This window comes from Diospyros lotus, chromosome 10, assembly GCF_014633365.1.
Source record: "Diospyros lotus cultivar Yz01 chromosome 10, ASM1463336v1, whole genome shotgun sequence".
NCBI lineage: Eukaryota > Viridiplantae > Streptophyta > Magnoliopsida > Ericales > Ebenaceae > Diospyros > Diospyros lotus.
Genome location: NC_068347.1, coordinates 5,227,473 through 5,253,776, shown reverse-complemented (window position 1 = coordinate 5,253,776; position 26,304 = coordinate 5,227,473). Strand labels below are relative to the sequence as shown.

Here is a 26,304-nt window from a genome sequence, read left to right as displayed (position 1 = left end):
ATCAGTCTAAATGTGTAATTAAGATGAACATATATAAACGGGACATTATATATATATATATTGTAAAAAGAGTGATGGAGGTAATTAAGTAATCTACCAACCAATCTCGAAACAACACATGAATCAATATAGACTGAACACACGGATCACTAAGAAATTGGCAAATAGCCCAATCTTAACGATCTAACATAAAAGTCACAAAAACATCCAGATCTGTCACGGGACAAAATCATATGTTTTAGTCATTAGGGGTGTGGCTCCACTATCATAGTTCAACATTTTAGTACCATAAATTAGTCGTATCTTGAAGTCACATCCCACGTAAGATCTTAGTAAAAGTCATTGTGCGAACTATAAAAACTCTAAATCCTCTAAAAACATGCAAATATTTACAATTACACACTCTGCTCCCCTTTGCTTGTCTATTCATTACCAAATATTAATTTGACATTCAAAATTTATCCCAAGGGATAAAAACCCTGAACTCACAAAAAATTAGCAAATGCTTCATCGAATCCTAACTTCCCAGCAAATGCAACATCAAGAAGATATAATGGAAAATGAAAGCATAAATATATCAATGGTATTTAAGTACAAAAGAATACAAAAGACATTTGATTATTTATGACAAGTATTTGAGCACTAATGCTTGTTTACTCTTTATTCTGTGGACACCATGATACTACCTGATATCACCTTTGATCACTTAGAAGGGGTTGTTGAGATGAAGCATCAGCAGCAGCTGCAATTTAGAAACTTTCTCAGATAAGCAATTGATAAAGCAAATATAATAAGGATATGTGCAATTGGAAAGAGTTAAAATTGGGTCAAAGTGATGGATGTAATGAATGATCAGGAATAGAGTAAAGACTATCATGTGGGTTGATATTATGTTGTTCTATTGTTGTATGCTTCTTGTAATTGTTGATTTTTAATTTAAATATTTGATGAGTTTTATTTTATTTGCACCCTAAATTTCTTACGTTAATAGTATGGTATGGAGTTTTTCTAATTAAATGAGAATGTTACTAAACACATTTTTAAATTTATTAAATATTAGGTGATGAGATTAAAGTTTTCTTTCTTTTCTTTTTCGAGAGCCAAATATGCAATTTAAAGGGTGGAATTACTATTTTACTCCCATTTACTTTTTAATATTATACCATTAGTTAGGAAAATTATACAATTGGTTTGGTCAAATAACTCCTCAAATTTAAACTAGATTCAAATTAGTATGTGTTGAGTAGAAAGATAGAGATAAAGGTAAAAGCCCCAGTCCCAATAAGGGTAGCTTAGTAGAGTTAGAATAGACAAAGAGACTCCACCATGCTTCCAATGAGGTCAATTGACCCGATTGAACTTTTGGTTATTTTATTGTTGGGAGCTACAATTTCAGCTTAAATCTACTTTGACCACACTTATTAGAAAACTACGGGGAAAAAAAAAAGAAGCTAATTTAAAAAATTGACATTTAGCTCTTGTAGCAAATAAAAAAAAAACAATTGTTAAATAGTTTACTTGTAAGATTGTGAAAGTAAATTGGCATAACAATGTAATTTTAGAAAATATACTATGGTTTACCTGAATTGGCATAACCATTTGGTTTCTGAAATCAAACCATAAGCCACATTTCCAAAGGTTGGTTTAATGATTTTGAGCAAATTATGCACACCCTTAATTGACCCCACTAGATTAATATCCTAGAACCACCACAGCAAAAACAGTGTAAGTGCCACAACAAAATAAACAAAATTCTCGGAGTGTAGTTGACTAGTTATTTGGGGCAGAGAACACTATAAGGGTATTTTAGTTTCAGCTATGCAAACTTGTAATTTGATTGAGTTGTGGATTATTCCATTGTTGTGAGATCATGACCATAGGTATTAAGGTCGAACCATATTACCAGTTTGAGGTGGTGTTTTCTAAAAAATATATACCTGGATAAAGTGAAGCGAGCTATGAAAATGGCAAATAATTATAAATCACTTTGATCGAATTATATATCGATAGAAGCATGAAAATGCTTAGGAGAAAAGATATTTATGGTTCACGAAAAAGTTATCCTTACATAAAAAAGGGTGCTTGATGCATGAGTAAAGAAAGAGACTTATACACAGAGAGGGGAGGGGGGGGGGGGGGGGGGGGGAAGGCACTCTAGTGTCCAATTATATATACTGTGAAAACTCTAGGAGAGGGTGATAAATAAAGGTTATGGAGAGAAACCAAGATCTTTATAAACTAATTTAGTTTTATACTTAGTAGGTTAATAATGGAAGTTATCTACTTAGATGCCTAATGAAAAGGTCTAAGAGATAATAAAATAGATTTGTATAGTGTTTGCATACTTGAAAAAAGCATGACATAGTCTAAAGCAACATCTTGTAAAGGGTTTTAAAGAAGAAAGAAAATTTGAGTTACTTATATATAGGTTACTGAAACACATATCACCAAGCAAAAACACGCGTTAATATTTGTGGAGAAGATACAAACCCATTTTTTCAATTACAATTAGATTGGATTATATCAAGGATTTACACTGATCTCTTACTATTGTACTCTTGTGATGGATGAACTCACAAAGCCCATCCAACAAAGGTGCATTGGTGTAACACCCGTGTTACTGGTGATAAGAGAATGAGAAAGGAGGTGAAAAACTTTCAAAATTTGCCCTTGAGAAAGTGATGGATCTTTGAGAAAAATGGTGCCCTATGAGAAGGGCATTTTGGTAATTTGGATAGTGAAGCCCAATAAAAGGTAATTTGGTAAATTGAAAATAATTCCTAGGTGGAATTAAGTATGGAAGTGAATTAATTTTCTATTTTTGTATTTATGTGAAGATAAATAGGACTAATAATTCACAAAGGGCATTTTAGTAATTTGAAGTGAATTCCATAAAAGAATTAAATTATGAAAAATCGAAAAAATAGAGAATATTCAATTATGAGAGAAAATAATTGATTTTCCCTAAATTGGTGAATAAATGTGGTGGAGACACATGGATGGCTTGGATTGAAACTTGGAAGCCAAAGTTAGTGTCTAAAGGTGACACTTCGCAAGCTTTTGTCCAAGATAATGAAGAGATTTAAATAAATAAAAAAGAAATAATATTAGTCTTTCAAGCATTTAATGAGAGGCATAATTATGGTGAATTAAAAAAAATAAAAAAAATGATAATTAGTCACCATTAATGCCTTAAAAAATATGGGGATTTAATTGATTAGAAGGGAAATGAATTATATCTCTCATATGTGATGTGTGAAATTAGCCTCATTTTAATAAATAGAAAAGAAATGGAAAAGGTTGAAAAATTGCCATTCTTGAAATTAGTCAAGAATTTATTATATTGAGAAATTCTATTATTGGAAATTCTAAGACTTGATCCAAGGGTGGATATTTGGTCAAATTGGGAATGGATCCAATGGCCATTAATGAGTCTTGGAAGTGGGCAAGGATTGCCAAATGGGATTCAAGAATCCAAAAGAAGAATGAATGGATGGTAGAGATTGCTTGGTTTAAGAAAATCAAAGGTTGAGATGAAATCTTGTAAGGAGGCAAGGATTGTGTTTCTTCCAAGAGGGGAGATTGAGCCATATCAAGATGAATGGATGAGATTAAAGCCTCCAAAGCACATTGATTGTGCTTGTAATGGAGGGCTAGGATTTGTTCTCTTAAACCATCAAAATCTAAGGGCCTAGATTAAATCTTGCATTTGGAATAAAAATTAAAGAATGAGAAAAAGAAAGGAGTATAAAAAGAGAAGGAGAGCTTTATGCTCAAATTTTTCCCATTTGAAGAACTTTGAAGGAGAAGTCTTCCAATGGAGAGAAAGAAAGAAAGAAGAAGAAGAAGAAGAAGAAAAAGAAAAAGGAATTGGGAAGAAGTAAAGAGCCTAGAGATAAGCTCTTTTGTTTTGCAAAAAAAGTGGAGCCTTCTTGCTTCTTTAATTTTCTAGTCTTCTAAAATAAAAGTTTTAAGATCAAGGTTTAATATTTTTTTAAGGGAATGGAAGCAAGGGAGGTCTTGAAGATTAAATTTTATTGAAGATCTTGAGGAGTCAAGGTAAGGGATGGCCCCATGGGGAGGTGGCCTTGCAATGGGTTGTAAGTATGGTTCATAAATGTATATGTTGCGTTTTGCATGTTCTATTATGTACATGAGACTTATGGACATAGGGTAGATTGAGACATGGTGGGTTGATGCCTCTAATCTTGGTGAGTTGTGAGGGCAAAGAGACCTAGCCACACTTACATGCATTTGGAATCATATATTCTTGTTATGTCCATATTTACTTTGCATTGCACACTTATTGAGCTTAATAGCTCATGAGGTTTTTACCCTCATATATAGGTTGTCAAGGCTTGGGAAAAGTCAGGGCAAAGATGGAATAGCACGTGGATGCATGAGAATGAAGATCCAAGATCATTATATGGCTTATGGAAGCCTATTTTTTTTATTTTTGGTTCATGTTGTAATAAGCACCATGAGTGGTTGTAACGAGTATTTTTTTGTGAAATGAAGCTTTTTGGGATGTTAAAAGTGAGTATTGAAATTCTGAAAATTTTGGGTTAGAAAGCCTAAGAGAGAAAAAAAGAAAAAGAAAAATGATAGTAGCAATAGCACCAAGGCCACTAGGTGGCCCGTAGGGGGCCACAGTGGCAGTAGGCGCGCGCGGCCAGCGGCCAGAGCACCGCAGAGCCCTATGCAGGTCTCAGGCACGCCAGTAGGCCCCGCCGCCAAATTATTTTTAAAAATCTCAAAAAGTCAGGGATTTTTGGGTATTTCTTAATTGATTTTGGACCCCGGAGGAATTTTCAAAATAAAGGGATTTTGCGAGCATTTTTGAAGATAAATGCCAAATTTTCAGAAAATGAAAATTTTGAATTTTTTCTCGAATTTTGGGAAAACCAATGGGTTGTTTGGAATTTTGAAATATTTGGAGTCCGATGGAATTCTCGGAAAGAAGAAGAATTAATATAATAATCATGATAATTGGGCAAACTTAATGGAAATTAATTAGCCAAATGTGTTATGGTTAAAGCCCAAATCTGCTAGTCGATCCTGAGATTGAGGGAAGGGAAGGACAAAACCTAATTCCTACCTAGGACGTTTCATGTCGAAACATAGTTCGCCCTTCACAAATGGCCGAGGATGTGATCAATTCAGATGATTGTTCACGAGTGACACCCGTAAGTGAGAGCGGGGCGTCACAATTGGTCTATGTTAGCAACAAACAATATTGTCTTGGCAAATGAGGTAAAAGAAGACATGGATACCAAGTTTGAATAATGGAATAACACTTTAGAATCCAAAGGCTTCAAGTTGAGCAAGTCAAAAATCGAACATATGAAATATAAATTTAGTAAAAATAAAATTGTGAATCATGTTGTGGTGAGAGTTAAATACCAAGCTATTAATATAAAAGATTAATTTAGATATCTCGAATTAATTGCTAAATGATAGATTATTTGAAATGCTACTCACATAATCAATGCAAGAAGATCAAAGTGAAAAAAATGTATAATATTTTATATGGTTGTAAAATCCTTTAGAAGTTAAAAAAAAAAAAAATGTTCTACCAAATATCTATAAGATCGTCTTTGTTGTATGGCTTATAATATTAGGCAATTAAGTAGCAGCATGAGCAAAATATGGTGTAACTGGGATAAAGATGTTCCAAACTTCCAATAGAAGTGCAATCATAAAAGAACAAATATAATTAAAAATGAGATTATTGGTAATAAGGATGGAATGGTACTCATTTAAAAAAAATACACAACTGATAACATGTGATTAAGATGGTTTGGACATGAGAATAAGGCCAAGGATGCACCTCTACACAAGTAGATGGAATTGAAAAAAAAAAAAATTGTAGCAAAAAAGATAAAGGTAGACCAAAAGAAACTTGGAAGGAAAGCCTAAGCATGGCGTTAGATATAATATCTTGCAAAAAAAATATGACCACAAATCAAGATGACCGAAGAACTTGATTTCAAATAATTGACTCTATCTAGGGAAATTAAGGTTTATGATGATAATATGATTTATCTATCATATTCTAATCTCCTTTTACCAAATTAGCATGCCCATGGCATCATTGGCGGTGCATGTCACAATCTTGTCACTGCCCTTGGCAGAAACAATAGAGTTTCCCTTGATTCGGTGATATTCAAGGGATCGTAACAGGGAAAATTAGAGAGAGCAGAGGAAGAATAGAGAGAACAAAGAGAAAAGAGTGAGATGAGATAGTGTAGAGGGAGAGAAATTGAGTTGTTCTGTATTTGATTTTGCATAACCTCTCCCACAAAGTAGAGAGGGTAAATATACTCGCTTAGCATGGGTGCAGATGCAGCAGATCATCCTCCTTACCAGCGGTTACAAGAACTTCTTTTGTCTTTTTCTATGGCCTCACACATGGCCTGTAACGACCCATTATTGGGTCTATGCCATTATTGATATTTCTTTCATTTTTGTGTATATATATATAATGGCATTATTTTAAAATTAAATAAAATGGGTTGAGGGTTTAATGAAGTTAGATTTGGGTCAATGTGAGAAAGCTCATGGCAAATGATAGTTAGAATTTAAATGAAATAATTTTTAATGGATTGGGCCTAATTATGTATAGATTGTCCATAGTTGATTTTAAATGAAGTGGATTGGACCAAGTGAAAAATAGAACTTTTGGACCTTAAGTGTTGGGCCAAGTTGAAAATAAGCCTTTTGGGCTTTATGAGATATTGGGCCTAATTAAATGAGTTGGGCTTAAATTATATGTGAATGATGAATGGGTTTGGGCTCGAGCCCATTTACAAAATGATGATTTAAATTTAAAAGAAAAAATTAAATAAGTGGCAAATGACATAAAAGGACATGAAAATATATGTGTGTGCAAGTGAAAGGGGCAAAATTGAGAAAGCATAAATGGGGGTGGGGTGGTAGACATTCCCCCATTTACCTCCTTACTTTCCTCCTCCATGTTTTCTCTCTCTCTCTCTAGTATTTCTTCTTCTCCTTCTTCTTCTTCTTCTTCTTCTTCTTCAACTTCCTATATTCTTCTTTTCTTTTGCTGATTTGGAGCTTCAAGGGGTGTGTCTTTGCAGCATTTATCAGGCTTCTTCTTCTCTAAATTCGGTTTCTCCATTTAAGGCAAGCTACATTCCTTCCGCGTTCTTCATTTTGAAATTATTAAATTTTCGGCCAACTTGCACATGTTGTACATTTCAGGCTATAACTTTCTGTATTTATATCCAAATCAAGATCCGTTTGTTGCGTTATAAACTAGACTTCTTGAGCTTCGTTATGATATATTACTTGGAATTTTTGGCCAAGTATTGAGCCTGTAAGTGCCCTGTGAAATATTTACTCAAATTTGGAAATTCTGTTTTCGTGTAATCTGTCATTATTTCGGTTTTTGACTTATAACTTTCTGTGTTTACTTCCAAATCAAGATCTGTTTGTTGTGATATAAACTAGACTTCTTGAGCTTCATTTTGATATATTACTTGGAATTTTTGGCCAAGTATTGAGCCTGTAAGTGCCCTGTGAAATATCTACTAAAATCTGGAAATTCTGTTTTCGTGTAATTTGTCATTATTCCGATTTTTTGCTTTTAACTTTCCGTGTTTACATCCAAATCAAGATCTGTTTGTTGTGATATAAACTAGACTTCTTGAGCTTCATTATGATATATTACTTGGAATTTTTTGCCAAGTATTGAGCCTGTAAGTGCCCTGTGAAATATTTACTCGAATATAGAAATTCTGTTTTCGTGTAATCTGTCATTACTCCGATTTTTGGCTTATAACTTTCTGTGTTTACATCCAAATCAAGATCTGTTTGTTGTGATGTAAACTAGACTTCTTGAGCTTCGTTTTGAAATATTACTTGGAATTTTTGGCCAAGTATTGAGCCTGTAAGTGCCCTGTGATATATTTACTCGAATCTGAAAATTCTGTTTTCGTGTAATATGTCATTGCTTCGGTTTTTGGCTTATAACTCATTGTGATTATTTCCAATTCCGAATCCGTTTAATTTTTCAGAAACTAGAGGTCCAGTGCTTCGATTTGGTTATATTATTCATAATATTTGACTAAGTTATGAGCCCGAAATGGGTCTCCGAAATTGCAATTGGAATCTAAAAATTTTGAAAATTTGTTGTGTTGCTACACTTCCTATGTTAATATCATGATTTTTGCCCATGAAAAGCCCCCATTTTTTCTAAATGGGTTGTATCTCCCTTATGTTGCTAAGTTTTGAAATTTTCTTATATTTTATAGTCTTGTTGGAAGTCTTGATAGGGTTTTGTATCACCCTATATTTCTTAAGGAATGACACATTTATTGATTAGGGTCTAGAGTCTTATAAGATTTGGTGTTTCTTGCATGTATAAATTTTGGTTTCTTGCAATTATTGTTGGGGTAAAAATTTATTATGTGATTATGAGATAGTGCACATCTTAATTTATGTAATTGTGCATAATAAGCATGATGTGGGATTTTTTTTAATCATTGAGGATTGACATGAAATTGGGTTATGTATGTGTGATGCATGATTATTATATTGCGCACCTATTATTTTGCGCGGCAGCTATGTCCATGGGTGAGAAAAGGATATTTTATGAGCTCCTGATGCGAATGAGATGGCCATCAACCCGGTAGGCGAGGCTCAAATTGTTATTGCTTGTTGATGTTGTAACAACCCGTTAGTGGGTTTAGGCGTTATTGGTAATTTATTTCAAGTATTTGAATTTTTGCCTCAATTAATTGTGGAAATAATTTATGTGTTGATAAAAGGCAATTAATGAACATGATAATTGTGTGGGATTATAAATGTAAGTTAAAGTAAAATTTGTAAACCCATGTAAATGAAGTTTAATTGTGTAGAAGAGTCCAAGTTGTGGGCTAAATGGGCTTGGGTCCAATATGAGTGGACTCTTGAGATGGGCTTAGGCCTATGTATTTAATGTGAGGATGAATTAAATAAAGGAAAAAGAAATGAAAAGGAGATGAGAAATGACCATAAAGGGCATGAATATTTAGTAGAGTGTGTGTTGTGTAAAGGGGCAAAATGGGAAGAGAGAAGTTGGGGAGTAGTTGGAGGTGGCGTGAAGCCACTCCTCTCCCATTCCTCCTCCATTCCTCAATCCTTCTTCTTCCATATTTTCTCTCTCTCTCTCCCAAATGTTCTTTCTCCTTCTTCTTCTGCTTCTCTTTCTTTCTTCTTCTTCATTATTGAAGTCCATTGAAGCTTGAAGTGAAGGTTGCAGCTGGGTGTATTCTTTTTCTTGGATTTTCTTCATCAAAGGAAAGTTCTCCTTGCACTTTTATTTATATATTGTGCAAGTTTCATTTGTTTCCTTGTTCTCTTCTAAAGAAACCTCTTTCGGTTGCAAAGTGATGCATATTTATATATATTCACAGTTAGTCTTTTCTTGTGGTGGTAAGAACCACATTTGCCAATGGTTGCTAAGTCTTTCATATTTTTCTCAAGTTGTGGGTCTCTTCGTGAGTCATTGTGGTGTCCTGTTGATGGTTTCGTTGGGGCTTGATCACCCCATATTTTTCTTTCATGGAATGACATTGTGGGTTAGGAAGCTAGAATGGGAGTTTTTGGGTGTTTGGTGTCCATTTTGTGCATTTTCAGTGGGTTTCTGGCCATTTTTCTTCGTTCTCAGCTAAGTCGACTCGTCTTGGAGGTCAAATCGACTCGGATTTGCCTCAAGTTGACTCGGCCTCAACTTGACTACACTACACGTGCTTCGCCATTTTGGCCATAATTGTTGATATAGAACTCGAAATTGCGATCCATTTGAAGCGTCATAAACTAGACTTTGAGGGCTTTGATTTGATATATAATATCATATACTTTGGTTATGATTTGAGTTGGTTAAGGCTTTCTTAAATCCAAATTGAGCATGATTATTGATCTAAGTTGCTATAAATTGCTTCCTCTAACATCACCCAATCCTCCAAAATGCTAGGATGTGATTGAAGATATGCATATGTTCATGCATGGGATCATGAGTGAATATGTTATTGAAATGTTTAAATGTGCATGATGTTCATGATGTGTATTTCTATAATGGAGCATGTATGTTATACTTGTGTGAGAACTCATGGGCATTGCATGGCATTATTATTTGTGCCCCTATTATTATTATTTTAGCACGTCGGCTATGTTCCGCGAATGAGGAAAGAAAAGGATATCTTATGGAGCGTCTGACGCGGGTGAGGTGGCCGTATAGCCCAGTAGGCGATGCTCATGCCAATGAGTGGCAAATTGATTTATATATATGTATGCACGCATGCATGTGAATAAATGGCTTTGAGAGCTGAGGTGATCCATGTATATGGAAGGCCGTGTGGGCCAATGCGATGTATGGAGGTCTATGTGATTTTGGGAAATGAAATGTTGCATAAATCCATAATGATGATGGTATGGAATGGTATGAATAATGGGAATTGAATGATGGATTTAAATTGTATCGGGAAGTCGAGTGTACTCTATTTCTGTTATCCATCCCTTCATTCTTATTCTCATTATTATATGTGTATACTTGCCGAGCCTTATGGCTCACTTTGAAATATGAGTTTTGATGAACCATAAGAAAGTGTATTTCTTTGAGGATGTTGTTGTCCAGTCTAGAAGGCATGAACCTAATGGTGGTCTAGATGTTGGGCAACGATTTTCTTTTGCCTCTGAGTTATTCATACCTTCATATATCGTTCTATGGATACCTCTCTTTACTATATACTTGCTGAGCCTTGTGGCTCACTTTGTTTGTTTTGTCATTTCAAGAAATGGAAGATAAATATTTGGAACGAGTTCTGGTTAGATGTGTACAAAGATATCCCGGCCTCAAAGATCCGTGGGTGTAGTTTGAGGGCATGGCTAGAGGGTTTCATTTCGTATTTAAAGTCTTGATGCCCTTTTATTTTGAAAATGTATGGGTGATAAGCCCTAAATGATGTAATGAATATTATATAATTTATTTTGGCTCTTATTGTTAGTGAGCAAATATGAAAACGAAAAGAATTTTTTTGTAAATCTTGAGTGATTTTGTATATGTATCCATCTTGAATGGACCTTCTCTTAGACTCCCTATGCTAGCGGAAAAATTCGGGAGCAGGCCCTGACAAATGTATTTTCATGATGGATATATTGGTCGTGGGAGCCTTGGGAATTATGTGAAAAATTCCTTACTATTGGTGCATGTGCATAAGCATGGAAATGACTACATGATATGTATAATAATTATAGCATGGGAAATTGACGTAAATGGAAAACTTCCGAGTTATGTTATACTAATATCTTCTCATAGAGTTGTTGTTTACTCTATCTTGATTATCCATGCCTTTGATTCTATATTTCCATACTTTATAAATATACTTGCTGAGCCTTGTGTCTCACCTTGTTGTACTCTCGTGTCATTCCAGGTAAAGGTAAACTAGTGGTTGATGGCGAGTCCAATGGGACTAGAGCCCAAGGTTAGAGGTGTAAAGAGATCTCCCAGATTAGATCGTCCATGTTAGTGTGTGTGAAGAGGGCACGTGTGAGGAAATTTTATGTGTTAGTGCCCTTATATTTCATTTTGTGTAGGCCATGGTGCCAAGATGTTGTAAACTTTTATGTTGGTTTCCACTGAATTTTTCTAAGGATTGTAATGTGGTGTTATATGTTATTGTTCTATATCATCCTTGTTATGACCTCCTTTCGGATATCCTATACTAGCGAGACTATTTGAGAGTGGGCCACTACATGGCCCTCCTGCGCTAATAGAATTGACAACTAGAAATTAAGTACAGTAATTGAAATAAGGGAATTACAGCAAGGAAACAAAATAAAGACTGAACATTAAGGCAACAAATTTAAAATAGCCATAGCTGTGACAAATCTTATCCAGGCTTCCTAGATGTCCTCACACGTGCCACTTAGATCTTCAAGCACAAGGTACATCTTATGAATTTCTAAACTAAATATAGTGAATATAACTCTATCTTTCAGACAAGACTTGAATCCTACATCTCTGCATAAGAGAATAGGAATAGATAGCACTGAAGCTAATAGCCACCATTAAAATTGCTATAGACTTTTATATTAACTTCCAGTTTCACAGTAGTTAAAATAAGCCTTCAACATAGGATCATCACAAGTAATAAGGGATTTTCTGTGACATCTATTGTTATATACAGATTTTTGGGGTCAATGCTATGGAGGAGGGGGGAACTAGTTTGGTTTTGTAATATACAGAAAATAATAATTGGTGCATGTGGATTTGCATTGCATTTTTATATGGCAAGATGAAAACAGTAAAGCATGCAAAAAACATAAATAGTAAAAAATTTAAGCACCACATTACCTCCAGAGTTGTGCTCCCCATTGAATATAGATTTCTGGCTGCAACTTCTCTCAGTAAGTTCAGCTATGATCAAACGGGATAAAAGAATACCAGCAATAAAAGCACAAATGATTAACATCAAAAAAACAACATCCCATCCCTTGGTAGAAAGGAAACCAGTAAGAAGAGGGCCCAGAGCTGCACCAACCGATCCAGTACCATCAATAATTGCGGTGACAGTGGCAAGTGCTCGAGCATCCCCTCTAAGAGAACTGTGGGTACCAAGATCTACAGAGACTGCAGTAGTTATGAGGGAATAGGGCCCATTTATAAACAAACCAGCAATCATCATAAGTACAATATTAATGGTCTTCGAAATGCTCCCATATAGGCGATATATAATCATTGCAGGGATTGCTGCATACATGAAGCTTGCAGCAGTAGTTGCCCGAGCTTTAAGCTTATCAGAAATATAGCCAGCCAAAATACCTCCAAAAATGCCCCCAACATCAAATAACGTAGAGAGATTTCCAGCAGATTTTACTGATACGTACTGACCACCAATAGCTGTCAAATCATGGAAGTGAACAAGATGAAAAACATGAGACTGAATCATTCAAAAGAAATATTAGAGCTATGTGACACCTACAGAACTTTGAGGCATGCAAAGGTGTATGACAACACAATTGATACTCCACCGCCTGGCAACAAAAATTCATTTTCCAACAAATTGCATACCTTCGTCACCCATCCATCCCTCTCACTCTCCCGAGACATACAAAAAGAAAATATATTTTTTGGCATCTCATAATGCAGATGTAAGTGGTTATAGTATCATTCTATGACATGAATGCAATTATTTCTAGTCCAAATAAATGACAGTAATGCCTATTTTGGGCCTCATATTTATAGAAATGCACTGGTGTGATAGAATTTTTCTCAAGACCATACACTGTCGTGCTCTCTATATTGCCTTCAAACTAGTACTGCAAGTACTAAAAATTCCTTCCATGAACAAAATTATGAGTCCACAAAACCAACCAAAATAGTTGGGCATTTAAAGAATGAACCTGAAAATTTCTTTCCAAACCCATATGCTAAGGGTGTGGATGAGATCTTTGCATCCCTTTCTCGCTTAGTATAGGACTTGGGAGAGAGAAGGACAGGCCAACAAAAAGAAATACTGAAGCCGTATAATCATGAGCTTGGCACGAAGTAAATCTCACAGCTCATGTAAATTAGGCAAAGCCAGGTAGAATTCTTGTGGTGGTAGTCACAGCCACTTGAAAATGTCATTTTAGTTATACACATAAAAAAAAAAAAGGTCCCCTTGACATCATCATCTAAATATATTGTCTGTTGATTAACTTCCTCGGAATACCATGCCAAACAAAAGTCAAGAATACTTCTGAACAAGAAAATATGTGGCTGAATGGAAAACTGTGTGTTCAAAAAAAAGACAGTTCAAGCATTCCTACAATCCACAAAATTTATTGGTGAGAACAAAGTTTATGCATGATTCTATTCCAGATCTAGATCAGCCATCACAAAACCAAAGCAAACACGGTTAGTGATCCACAAATAAGTTAAGATTTCTAGGAATTTGAGATTTTTGGTCATCTTTTATTAGGAAAGTAGAAAAGGAGAAGGTAACATCAATGGAGAAAAAATTAGGAGATAAAAGTAAAAAATGAATCATTATCCTAGGTTTGGTTTGAAGAGGATATGGGGAGTAAAAAAATAAAGAAGAACAAAAGACGCTATCTTTATCTTCTTTAAATGCTTATAGTCTTTGATTTGCACGGTATACTCAACTTCTGACCTTGTTCTTCATTCCAAATTTCCCTCATTCGAGAGTGTAATTTTCTGAAAATATTCAAATAGTTTCACACTTAGCTGTTTTCTTTAGTGATGTTACAAGTCAACAAGAAAAACAAAAGGATTCTAAAAATTTCCCATATTATCTCCTCTATACCAAACATAGCATCCAATGTGGGATTTAAGAAGCACAAACATCAACTGTTGCTCCTCCCTGGCATGAGGTTTCCTTTCCATCTTCAACATGTTAGTTTGTTCATGGTTAGATGTATATTGACCAGGAGTTTGGTCATCAGATACTGGGGATCCTCTTTCAGAGCAATTTTCCTTTGCCACCTTGGAGAGTTTGTGGAAGGGAGAAATAAATAATTTTATTGCAGGACCAAGATCATCCTCATTGAATTAACCAATGACTTTGATTATTTCATTTTGATGCACATCGGTTTTCTTTCTTGTGCAATAGTTTATCAGGTTAGCATACTCTATAACAATTATATGCAACATGGTTTGGTCCTTTAGTCACTCAAGAAAGAGAAAGGAGAGACTTAAGTTAGATTTTTCAGGAAAGTAAATTTAGGAATGAGCATATTAGCAAAATTGGGTAGTTACTACCGCATACAAACTCCTCTTAGAGTATTTTGGAGGTTAGTTTTGATTATTGAAATGATAAATGGATCTGAGATTAATTGTTTTCCAGTGTTCCTTGTGTGTTAGTGTGATTTTGCTCCTGGTTCTACAACGTTGCAAAGAGGCAATTATCAACATCAACAAAACCAAAATTATGGTGACACGAATACCAATTTAGTTAAGTTAAAAACTCACTGCAGAGAAGTACACAATTCTAAAAGCATTGGATCATGGAAGAAGAAGAATATGAATGAATGAGCAATAACACCCAGCAAAGCATTGATTCAAATGCGCCACCTTTCTGATTAGAAAACAAATACTATATTAACTTATTGAATAAATAGTTAGCAATTCAGCTTCAGCTGAGCATTTACCATGGCCTTTAAACAATTATGTGGAAGAACTACAAGCATAATACGAAATTAATAGCCATCAACATACTCTTAATTGTATTTGGAACTAGACAACCAACTATATATTCTTTTGGGCTTTTATCTCCCACCAAATTGAAGATCGAACATCCTTAATTAAAATGAGAAGTTATGAAAGACGGAAGTTAAAAAGATTGATGTAAGTCTCATAATTTTCTCTGTTAGGTCCATAGATGCTCTTTTAATCTATGAATCTAATAACTGAAAGTGGTCAAAAAGCCAGAATTTACCTGTCTGACTTAAATAAAATGGCAACCAATACAGAAATGTGTAAGCCACAAGCTTTGAGAAGAAAAGGCACAATGCAAATGGTATGACTCCTGGTATGAAGCAAGCTTCAAGAAGCCCAACACCTGTCCTATTCACTGACCCAACCCTTTGCATGGTTTGCTTTTCAGATTCGACCACATCTCCTTTTCTTCCCTGAGATTCTTCATCATTGAGCGCTGTGTCCGTACTGGAAGCCATACCATGTGGACAAGCAAATCCAACATCCTCAGGGTAAGCAGCTAGGAACAGGTAAACAATTATCCCTCCCCAAAAGATAAAAGCGCCTGGAAGTATAAATGACCAGCCCCAACCATATTCTAATACACTAGCAGCAAGAAGTGACCCACTAATGTTCCCAACAGATGTATGAGCGTTCCAGACGCCCATTATCAATCCTCTCTTCCTCTTGCCAAACCAATTTCCCATAACAGCAACAACTGAAGGCCAACCTGTTGCCTGAAACAACCCACTCACCATTTGCATGACCAAATAAAACCAGAAGAAGTGAATATTCCAGAAGTAACCCATCCCAAATAGCCCAACAAAAATGCCACTCCCAATCATCCCAATAGTCAAAAATAAGCGAAGGTCTAACGTATCCCCTAAATGTCCGGCAACGTACAATCCCAGAGAATAACAGGCGAGAAAGGCGAGGTCAGACTCACCCAGTTTTAAGGTCCCATCCTTCCCATTGAAGGGGGCCCAACCCTCATCTCGTGATCCATTTGGCTCAGTGTCCACCAACTGCCTCTTGACAAAGAATTCACCAACTGGCCAGGGTTGCACTACATTGACCTTCTTATGTTCAGGATCCAAAACACTCTTCACTATGCTACTGGGTTTTCTAGAAGCATGGTAGCCAGTATATGCTATAAAAGTAACCAACAGAACCACATATCTGTACGTTGCTAGACTCCAATCCTTGCCTCTGATTCTTCTCAGAAGGGTAATTCCGGGTGGAGTCCCCCTCATTGCATCAATACCGAAAGACATATTCAAGTTATTGTCAATCAAACCAGCTTAATAACCTCGCATTCTTTGGACCAATGGCAGACAAAATTCACAAAAAGCAAAAACAAAATCAAAATCCAAGCACAAACAATTGACAATCAACATAACGAACAATGTCAATTGCTCCAAATAAAAAACTTTACCAGTTCAGCGCGCACAAGCTGACAACAAATCTCTTAAAATCACAAAATGCTCAAACCTCCAAGACCCCAATTTGACAATCCCTACCGCTCAGAAGATTGGATTGTTGAAGAAACGACCTCGTTTTGGACGATCGGGTTGAAATTCTCTCATGACGAATCCCAGATTCAGGTCAAAAGATGATCGCGGAGTACGCCGCATTGCACCAAAGCCACGAGACATCCCCGCATTCGCACCAATAAATCAATCCAACCCTAAACCAACAAGCTCGGTCCGTCTTCACCTAGGTTGCACAAGTTCAAACCTGCCCAGACAGAGAGAAAATCAAGCACCTAAAAATTGTACGTAATTCACGTAATTGAACGGCGAGGAAACAAAAACTCGAGATTAACCCGCAGAAACGGAACAAAATACGAGAAATTCTACAAATCCAAGGGCTTGAGGGAGAGCGCGAATCGGGTTCTAGAGAGAGAGAGAGAGGGCGAGCAAGCTTGGCGGGAGAGACAGAGCGGGTGTTAAACAGGATGCAACGTGGCGAGTTTCGGGGATTTAAACTTCTCTGACCTCTGGTGGGCCACCAGACAAGCTTTATTCACAACAACGCCACGAAGAGCATTTTTTCTTTTTTTAATGAAGTAAGAAACTTTTTTAGGCATGATTACGACTTTACGTAGGTATTTTATACTAAAGAATGTTTAATTCGAGCCATATGTTTCGCTTTTTGCATGGGAGAGTTAGTTATTTTTGGGATTATTATCTTTCATCTCTCATTATTTGTGTGTTTAATTTTAACAAATAAAATAAATTATAGATGAAGACTTTATCTCACTATACATGATAAGAAATCGAACCCATGATTTATTGATGTGAATCTCAACTTATCGTAACTTAATTATTTGGCTTATGTCCTGCGAGTTAGACTTAATCATTTTTGTTAGGTATAATTGAGGTGTAAAATGGCATATATGATCCAATAAGACCTCCCAAAGTGGAGTGATGGAGCATATATTCTAAAAGCTTTTAAAGATATCATGTTATATGGAGATAAGATAAAGGGAATCAAATTTATAAACTATACCCCTATAAATAAGAATAAGAAAGGTATTAGCATCTTTTGCACATAACTTTGAAGGCTACTGATCATCAATTGTAATTCATTCCATTTAATCTTAATCTTTTGTTAATAAGAGTTATGAGCTGCTCACAAGTTTTCTCTTGTGAGTTTTCTTTTGATTTCGAATCATTCTCTTGGAAGTTTATCCTCTTTGTCATAAATGATTCACTTGCTTTGAAATGACTCGAACCAAGAGAGAAATGCTAATTCATTGGGTCTTTCGATTTAAGCAAATAGTAAGCCCCAAGATCGCTATATTCTAAGAGTCAAAACTATGTGATTGAATAAATCATCTTCCTTCGCGTGTCAAGAGCTCTTTCTCCTTTTCAAATTCGGATTGTTGATTCTTAGTGTTCTCTAGTATAATTTGTTCCATCCCTAATTCCAATATAGTAATTTTTAAATGCTCAAACACAGAAGTCACGGACTCACAGGTGAAAGGAAAGCAGCTCTTAAGACCTTGTTATATTTAAATTTCGAAGAGAGAAAGAGAGAGAGAGAGAGAGAGAGAGAGAGAGGGAATTTGCATACAGTGGAACTTGAGCTCGTCGGGATGAACGGAGGTCGGCCGGGAAGAAGCTGCAGGCATGGCGAAGGAGAAATCGATCCTTCCTCGGAACAAGAACCAAAGAATCAACGAAAGCTGTACCGATCACGACGACCTGTCATTTCAAACGAAACCGAAGCGCAAGTCCACAATTCTGTAGATTCACTCAACGAGAGAGAGAGAAGCAGAAAATTGAGGATCAAATGCACGAAGATGTGGTGCTGTGTAGAGGCGATAATAAGGGACCTGGTTCCTTCCATTTCTGTCTTCCAACATTCACAATCAGCCACGAAGATCGCGCGCAAAGAGAGAGAGAGAGAGAGAGAGAGAGCCTTATTGTCCTTCAGCTCAACCAGAACGCCACGACTGGTCATCCTTGAGCCGAAGAACACCAATACTCAATACGATTTGACTTCCCTTTGCATTCAATTATATGGGTAACTACAATGAGTTGAATTGGTTACTCTATTTTATTTTTTATTATTATAAAAATTAAATTTCAAGTTTATTAGAATTTTTTTGTTAAATTTTGTATGATGTATTGATATAATTTTCAAAATTACTCGGTTATAAAGTTTAGGTTAATTTTAATTTGAGTATTTTTTGTTTAGTGTGAAAAACTTGATGAGTATTCGATCAATGTATAATCTTCGCTCGAGATCGTTCCATCCTCTCAAACTCATAGTTGGCCAAACCCTCAATTTAAGTGGACTATAAGTGAGTCGTGGGCCTAACCCCTCAAATAGATACGGAATATCAATACCCACACAAACTCACAATCTTGTGGTACTCGAGCTCTCGAATATGTAATGTGGATCATTTGTGTTATCTCAAATAATTTTAAAGTTTATATTAGTTTATGTTACATTAATTAGTTTTTGTTAATAAAATTTGATGAGAAAAGAAAAAAATTGAATTTTAACAAAAATAAAAGCTTAGTGATTATAGTGAAAAAAAAATTAAATTACAGTAACAAATTTGTTATAAAATATAAAGTTTAGAAATTAGTAATGTAATTTACCTGTTACTCTTTGTCGAAGTAACAACTAAGTTAAATTTATCAATTTTTAAGCACAAAATTTATATATTATACCTTTTGTTAAATTATTTTAATAAATTTTTATATTTAAATTAAACTAAAATAATAAATTTATAAAACTATGTATATGAGATAAAAATTGGAAAAATTGCAATAATTAACCTTGAAATAACAATATACTCCTTTAATGTTAAATAAAGAGATAAAATGGTCATTTTACCCCTTTCTCTTATCTTTCTTTTCTTTTTCTTTTATCTCTCATTTGATTAAAAAAAAAAGAAAAGAAATTAGTGGTCATTAACAATTGGGTTATTTAAAAGAAAGGAACCAGGTGCCAATTTGGGTTCATTGTGAATAAACCTAGATTGGCCTAAGTTTTGTTAGTATTGTGTGCTCTAATGTAATATTTGAATGAATTTTAGAGACCTTGTAACTAAACACATTTATTGTATATTTTCATATATTAATAAAAGACAAGTTTTCATCATTCAAGATCTCTTCAGTTTACCACATGAATGATTCTTCTAGATATTCTATTTGAAAATCTTATTCTCAAGATGTTGACTGTGTGACAGGATTCTCTAATAACATAATATATTAAACTATTTATAGTCTTTAGATTCTTTGGGTGATGATTCTAATTAGTCGAATATGGATTAGTATAGGGGTTACGACATCATTCAAGATGAGTTACTGATGAGAATGTGGTGTGTCACATACTATATGATATGGGGATGTTGCTAGTAAACTTTTGGGTAGTTGTTGGGAACAACCAACCGAATGTGACGCCAATGATTGATCACATGGCATGGTGGATAATGTTCAAGTCATCAGGTTGCGATGGTGTGTTAATCCTTAAACTTGAACTAGCACAGTTGTTTTCTGTATTAGTGTGCGGGATTTGTTAATAAGTCAAACCATCCAATTGGGAGATGAGAATGTTCATCTATGTGGTTCCGTATTACTGGTATATGGAGACAAATGTTGGGGATAGGATCCGTCACCCTCGTCAGTATTTGATGGAGTGAATGTCCTATGTGATCTACAGTTAGTGTGATATGGCAATCCCTAACCAAGGCAAATTGAATATCAGGAAATGAGTTTCCTGAGATGTCATCTAGTCACATTGATGAGATCAGACACATCGTTACTGAGTTTGTAAATTTATCACTCTATGACTCTTGCTCAGTCAGGATGTTAGGTAATGAAAGAATTATAGCACACAATAATCGTTAATCGTAATAGGTTCACTTGAAATGAGACTTCACTACCACCTATATTGTCCTGAGCCATTGTTAGGCGCTTCTTAAGAACCCTCAGATCATCATCAGGATATGGAAAGATTATGATGATAGGTCAAGGTGTTGCTTGATACCGAAATGAGTTTTGGTGCTATTTGATTGCTAGCAGATAGTAAACCTAGAAAGTCACACACCTTATAGTGTCGTGTTTGGTATGAGATCGTGTGGCCAAAGCGTCTCAGGGATTGATTAGCTAAAAGTTGACCAGCAAGTCGTGAGAGTCAATTCTTGCCTCAAAGAGTTGACTTTCAGGGATAGTAAGAGTCGACTCTTGCCACGTGGAGAGTCGATTCTCAGCGTCACTTAGCCAGCCAAATTAAGCACCACGTGGCACAAAATTTGAAAGGGATGGGGGTTTAGCAAGAGATTAAATTGAAGAAATAGAGAGTTTTACTATTACACTCTTCTGCATCTTCTTCTTTTGTTTGCTTTGTTATTCTGTCACTGTGAAATTAATACGCATAAGAGTTATGCGTAGAAAAATTGAGACACGTGTACAGATGATATGGGGAACCTCTATGTCTAACATGATAAGAGGTGACCGGAACGATACCGAACAGTGTATTACGTGCGGACAAACTAGGATCACCATAGTTTGGGATGGAAACGTTCTATATAGAAACCGGTTATGTACTCCATCCCTACAATGGACTGCAATTATATGTTTTTTTATATTCATGTGACGAATATGTATTGATGATTAATTTTATGAAGTGGTAGCCGCATGTTCCCTTCTTGCCTCTTCAGAGGTACCAGCAATGAAGACGGGGACTTGTTCCCCCGGTCAACCTCCGACGATCAAGTCAGATATCTCTCAATTGAGGATTAAGTGTATTTACTCAAACTATATGCTGAAGAAAAGAAAAATGAATCCCCTTTCTCTTACCTCGCCTCCCCTTTTAACCTTTTCTCGGGATAAGGATCATGGAGGGATCTTCGGGATCTCCCCTCCGTCTTCTTCGGAACCTTCCTGATAAGGATTTCATAATAGTATCCGTCTCCGAGGAGTTCGGGATAGCTGCTACCTCCGTGACCTTCGGCGAGTTACTCTGTTCCTACGGCCTCGGAGATTTCTTTACTGAGTGCCTATTCGATTGACGTGGCGATGTTTATTTGCCACGTGTCTTCTAGATTTAAACAAGAAGATCACAGACGAAACTCCCTATTAGGAAACGTATCTCCTGACCGCCACTGGGTATCTGTCTAGGGCATTGGCGTAATTATGGGACAGAGGGCATTCTCCTCATCACTTGCCCCCCCACTTCTTGAGCTCTTCGGCTTGGAGGGCTCGAGGAGTGGTAAAGCTCCCGAGACTCCTCCTTCTAACTTCTTGTTGATTGATATCTATGAGGTCCAGAGAGTTGGTCGTATTTCTCTTCTTCTTCTTCTCTTTTTTTTTTTTTTTTTTGCGTGTGTCTGGAGGGCGCGGGAACCGATTAGTTTTGACGGCGATATCCCTTCCCTATATGTTGTCCAAGACCTTTTCGTCTTTCGAGCTCTGCCAATCCGGGGTGATTAATGCTCATTATTGCTCGCCCTTTGGTCTCTTACTCCTACAGTTTAAATGGGAACTCTTCACCCCCTTTACTTCTTTTTCCACTCAACTTTCCTTCAGCTTTAGCTCTTCTTGTGCCAGTAAGCATTTTCCCCTTTTTCTGCATCTCTTTCTACTACCTCTTTGCTATGGCGATAATCGGTTCTAGGAGATTCAATTCCGCCGGCGCATAGCTTATTGAATGGGAAAAACACCCTGCTACCTCAATTCCATGCCAATGGATGAGCCAGACGAAATGTCAGCAGTTCAAAGAAAAATACAACGTCCCCGAAGAGTGGAAAGTAGAGTTCAATAGCCATTTGCGAGCGTGTCATCCCGTCGCCGGCCGCCTATGCATTTACAAGTGTACTTTTGATAGGGGCTTTCGGCTTTCCCCCCAAAGAAGAGTGATGTCCTTACTTCAACATCTTACCATCGCTCTCGCCCAACTGTCCCCCTTCGAATGGCGATACCTGATAGGGTTCCTCCTTATTTTCCATACTGGCAAAATTGAGCCAACGGGGACCTCTTCGACTACTTCTTCACGACCAACTGCGACCCAAGAGGATGGATTTTCATCTCCCCCCGAATTGTGAAAGATGGTCGCCTCCTCGCCTGCAAGGGGTACTCCAGACTTGAGATTTCTGCCTTGACTCTCATGCAATCTGGCGGGTCGAAAGATTCTGATGATTGGAAAGAGCGTTTCGTCTTCATCCGCCCCAGGCCATCCGGCTCTTCTCAAGAAATCTGGTATGTCTGTAATGAGTGGACTCTAGATACCAAGCACAAGCGTCCGAGCGTCGAGACCATCGAAGATTTCGCCTGCCGACTTATGAAGAACAGCCGAAACTGGGAAGAATGATGGCTTTCCAATCCCAGCCTTACCTAGGCGGGCTTGGACGGCGAGAACTGTGAGCTCTTCTTCTTTCATCCTCTTCTTTACTCCCTCTTCTTCCTTTGTCTGTATTTGATTTTTATCGTTATCTCTTTCTTAGTTGAAGAAGTCTGGGAGATATCGTATTCTTCTATCACCGGAGAAATGATTTTGGACTTCCCCGGGAGTAAGGGTCCCTCGGCTTCTCCCAGCAACCAGAGAATGTCGGAGAGGGCTGTACCTCCCGAGCGAGTTCCGAAGAGCAGGAAGAATAAAAAAACCTCAATACCTTCTAGGTCACGAAGAGCGGTGGAGGGAGATCCTCGAACCTTCCAAGAGGCTTCCAAGAGCGACGTCGCTGGGGGTTCAGGGGACCCATCTTCCCAACTCCTCGCTTCTCATACCAGAGACCCTCCGAACGCGCAGCAGGAAACCTCCACCATGCCTGCGCCCTCGCTGATCTCTCAAGAAGATTATTCGGCAACCATCGCACAGGTGCTTGCTGAAGCTCGTACAGAGGCCCAGAAAAAACAAACCTTGGCAGGTACGGAGTCCAGTGCTACGTCTCCCAGCATCCCTATTAGTTCAGTTTTTAAACGAATTTTAATGCCATTAGCACCAGCGGGGCGTTCAGAGCTGACGGGGGAGGCTTCGCTGGAAGAGGCTTCGGCATTATCAATGAAGGAAATATTAGCACGCCGGACGAAACGTCGTAGGATGGAGACCACCTCCCCGGCTACCACTCCCTCCGAGCCTCTGGCTCCTGAAGCCACCAATGTTCCCTCAACAGCTTTAATCCTATCGGGAACCCTACGAACCCCGAACGAAATCGACTACTGCGCCGAGATTCTGAGGGTACGACCGTGTTCCTTTCTCTTTTGACCCCGCCCTTTTTCTATGCGAGTAAGTCTTAATCTATGTTCTGTTTTCACTTCCTCAGAACCTTACAGAGTTCTAAGGTTTGGTCTCTCGGCGAGAATCCGAACTTCGAGCCCGGATTATTTCCCTGGAGTCTGAGGTCGAAAGGCTTCGGGGGATTGAGTCTCTTTCCTCCCAACTATCGAGTCTCGAACACTGCGTTCACATTTTAACTAAGTCTGTTGAGCTGGCGCAAGAAGATGCCCGACTCGCCAACGAAGCCGAAGCTCAAGTGCGCGAGGATCTGGAGTTGGTCCAAAAAAACATGCTTAGGGCTAATCAGGCCAATTCTCGGCTCGGGGAGGAACTGGACGCCACTAAGGGTGTTAATCACCAGCTTCAGGAGGATATAAAAAGGCTTACTCTAGAGCTGAAGGAGGCCAAGAAGGGACAGGTCGAAGCGTTGGAGTCTTATTCCCGGTGCAAAAAAGACCTTCGCACTGCTCATGTCCAACTCCAATCCACCCTCAAGGATGCCCAAGTGGCTTTTCAAAATGGTCGCAAGGATTTTCGAAGCTCCGAAGCTTATGCCGCGGAACTAGAAGAAGTTCTTCGAGGCGAGTTCGAGCACATGAAGAAACTCGTCAAAGAGCGCTTCCTGAACCTGGATGTAGACTCCATCCCCTTTGACGTTGTTGCTGCCTTGTCCTCTTTAGAGTAGATATTTTTGTGTTCAAACCTGTTGCCGTAATAATAAAAGTTTTAGATTTTTCGCACAATTGTTTTTTGCTACTGCCTTTTTATTGTCTTGTTTCCTCTGCTTTTTGTCGAAAACAAGAAAAGACCGTTTGGGATCAGGCTTGATCCTTCCTTTTTGCCACCCCTGTTTATCGCAGGACTTGATCTTGCCACTTTCTCAAAAGGGTTCAGCTCCGGTCCCCTAAGGATCACGCCTGATCCCCGTATCGTCCTCGAGAGGTTGAGCTTCGGGAGGATCATATCTAACCCTTTTATATCCGTCGAAGGCTTAGGCCTTTCGAGGATCATATCTGATCCCTTGTTTTTGTCGGGAGTTCAGACCCCCCGAGGATCACATCTGATCCCTTATTTTTACCGGGGGTTCGAACCCCCCGAGGATCACATCTGATCCTTTGTTTTTGCCGAGGGTTCGGACCCCCCGAGGATCACATTTGATCCTTTGTTTTTGTTGAGGGGTCTAGCCCCATTGGGAGTATGTCAAATCCTTCTTTTTGCTCTGATGTGCCTTCCCAGGTCTTTGGAAACGATGAGTTTTTACGCATAGGAGAAAAAAAAATGAATTTATTCCTGGATAGCATATGAAAAGCAACAAAGAAAATACTACTGCCAAGACATGTAATAAAAAATTATTACTAACAGATCATATGAAAATAATAAAGCGTTATCACTGATAGAACTTTCTCAAGTTCTGCACGTTCCACGCGTTTTTCACCGGTGCACCCTCGAGGGTCTGTAGTTTGTATGCCCCAGGGCTGAGAACTTCTGTTACTTTGTAAGGACCTTCCCAATTTGGTGTTAACTTATTTGCTTCTCAGGCTCCCTGAACATCTGCTCGCCTTAATACCAAATCTCCCGGTAGGAAATTTCGTGCTTTTACTCGTCGATTGTAGTATCTCTCTATGCGCTGATTGTAAACAGCTTGTCGAATCTTCGCTTGATCACGAAATTCATCAAGGAGGTCCAGGTTGTCCCTCAAGCTTTGTTCATTGGATTTAGGGTTGAACAGCTCTACTCTCAACGTAGGTACTCCAATCTCAACTGGGATTAACGCTTCTGAGCCGTAGCATAGACTGAAAGGAGTTTCTCCCGTGGAAACCTTCACTGTGGTTCGGTAAGACCACAGGATGCTCGATAGTTCTTCCACCCAGCTACCCTTCGCCTTATCTACTCTCACTTTTAAACCGCGCAACAGAGTCCTGTTGGCGAGCTCAATTTGGCCATTAGCCTGTGAATGAGCTACCGAGGTGAATTGCTGCCTGATTCCCAACTCCTGGCACCATTCCTGAACAGACCGGTCAGAAAATTGAGTGCCGTTATCTGAGATCAGCACCCGAGGAACTCCGAAACGACAGACCACATTCTTCCATAGAAATTACTTCACCCTGCCGGGCAGTAATAGAGGCCACTGCCTCAACTTCGACCCACTTTGTGAAATAATCGATAGCAGCCATGATATATTTAACTTGGCCAACTGCTGGAGGAAAAGGCCCTAGGATGTCAATACCCCATTGAGCGAAGGGGCATGGCATAGCGAGATGAGCCAGTGCGACTGCCAGCACATGGACCAAATTAGACGTTTTTTGGCATCGATCGCAAGTCCTGACTAGCTGCTCCGAATCTCGTACCATCGTTGGCCAATAATA

At 37.8% G+C, this 26,304-nt stretch overlaps 1 protein-coding gene across 3 annotated transcripts; it reads right to left on the bottom strand.

Moving 5' to 3' along the window:
• Positions 1–393: 393 nt before the first annotated feature.
• LOC127812308 (putative glycerol-3-phosphate transporter 4) lies at positions 394–18,630 on the bottom strand. 3 transcript variants are annotated; one of them, XM_052352728.1, is made up of 5 exons: positions 18,281–18,630; positions 16,638–16,939; positions 15,444–16,519; positions 12,359–12,904; positions 394–742 (listed from the first exon to the last, which is right to left on the bottom strand). In XM_052352728.1, the coding sequence occupies exons 3-5, from the start codon at positions 16,474–16,476 to the stop codon at positions 693–695; spliced, it is 1,629 nt and encodes a 542-aa protein (XP_052208688.1). In that variant the 5' UTR covers positions 16,477–16,519; positions 16,638–16,939; positions 18,281–18,630; the 3' UTR covers positions 394–692. The 3 variants fall into 3 exon arrangements, with proteins under 3 accessions (XP_052208688.1, XP_052208690.1, XP_052208687.1); XM_052352730.1 differs by lacking the exon at positions 18,281–18,630 and adding an exon at positions 17,062–17,177; XM_052352727.1 differs by lacking the exon at positions 18,281–18,630 and adding an exon at positions 17,028–17,147.
• Positions 18,631–26,304: the final 7,674 nt, after the last annotated feature.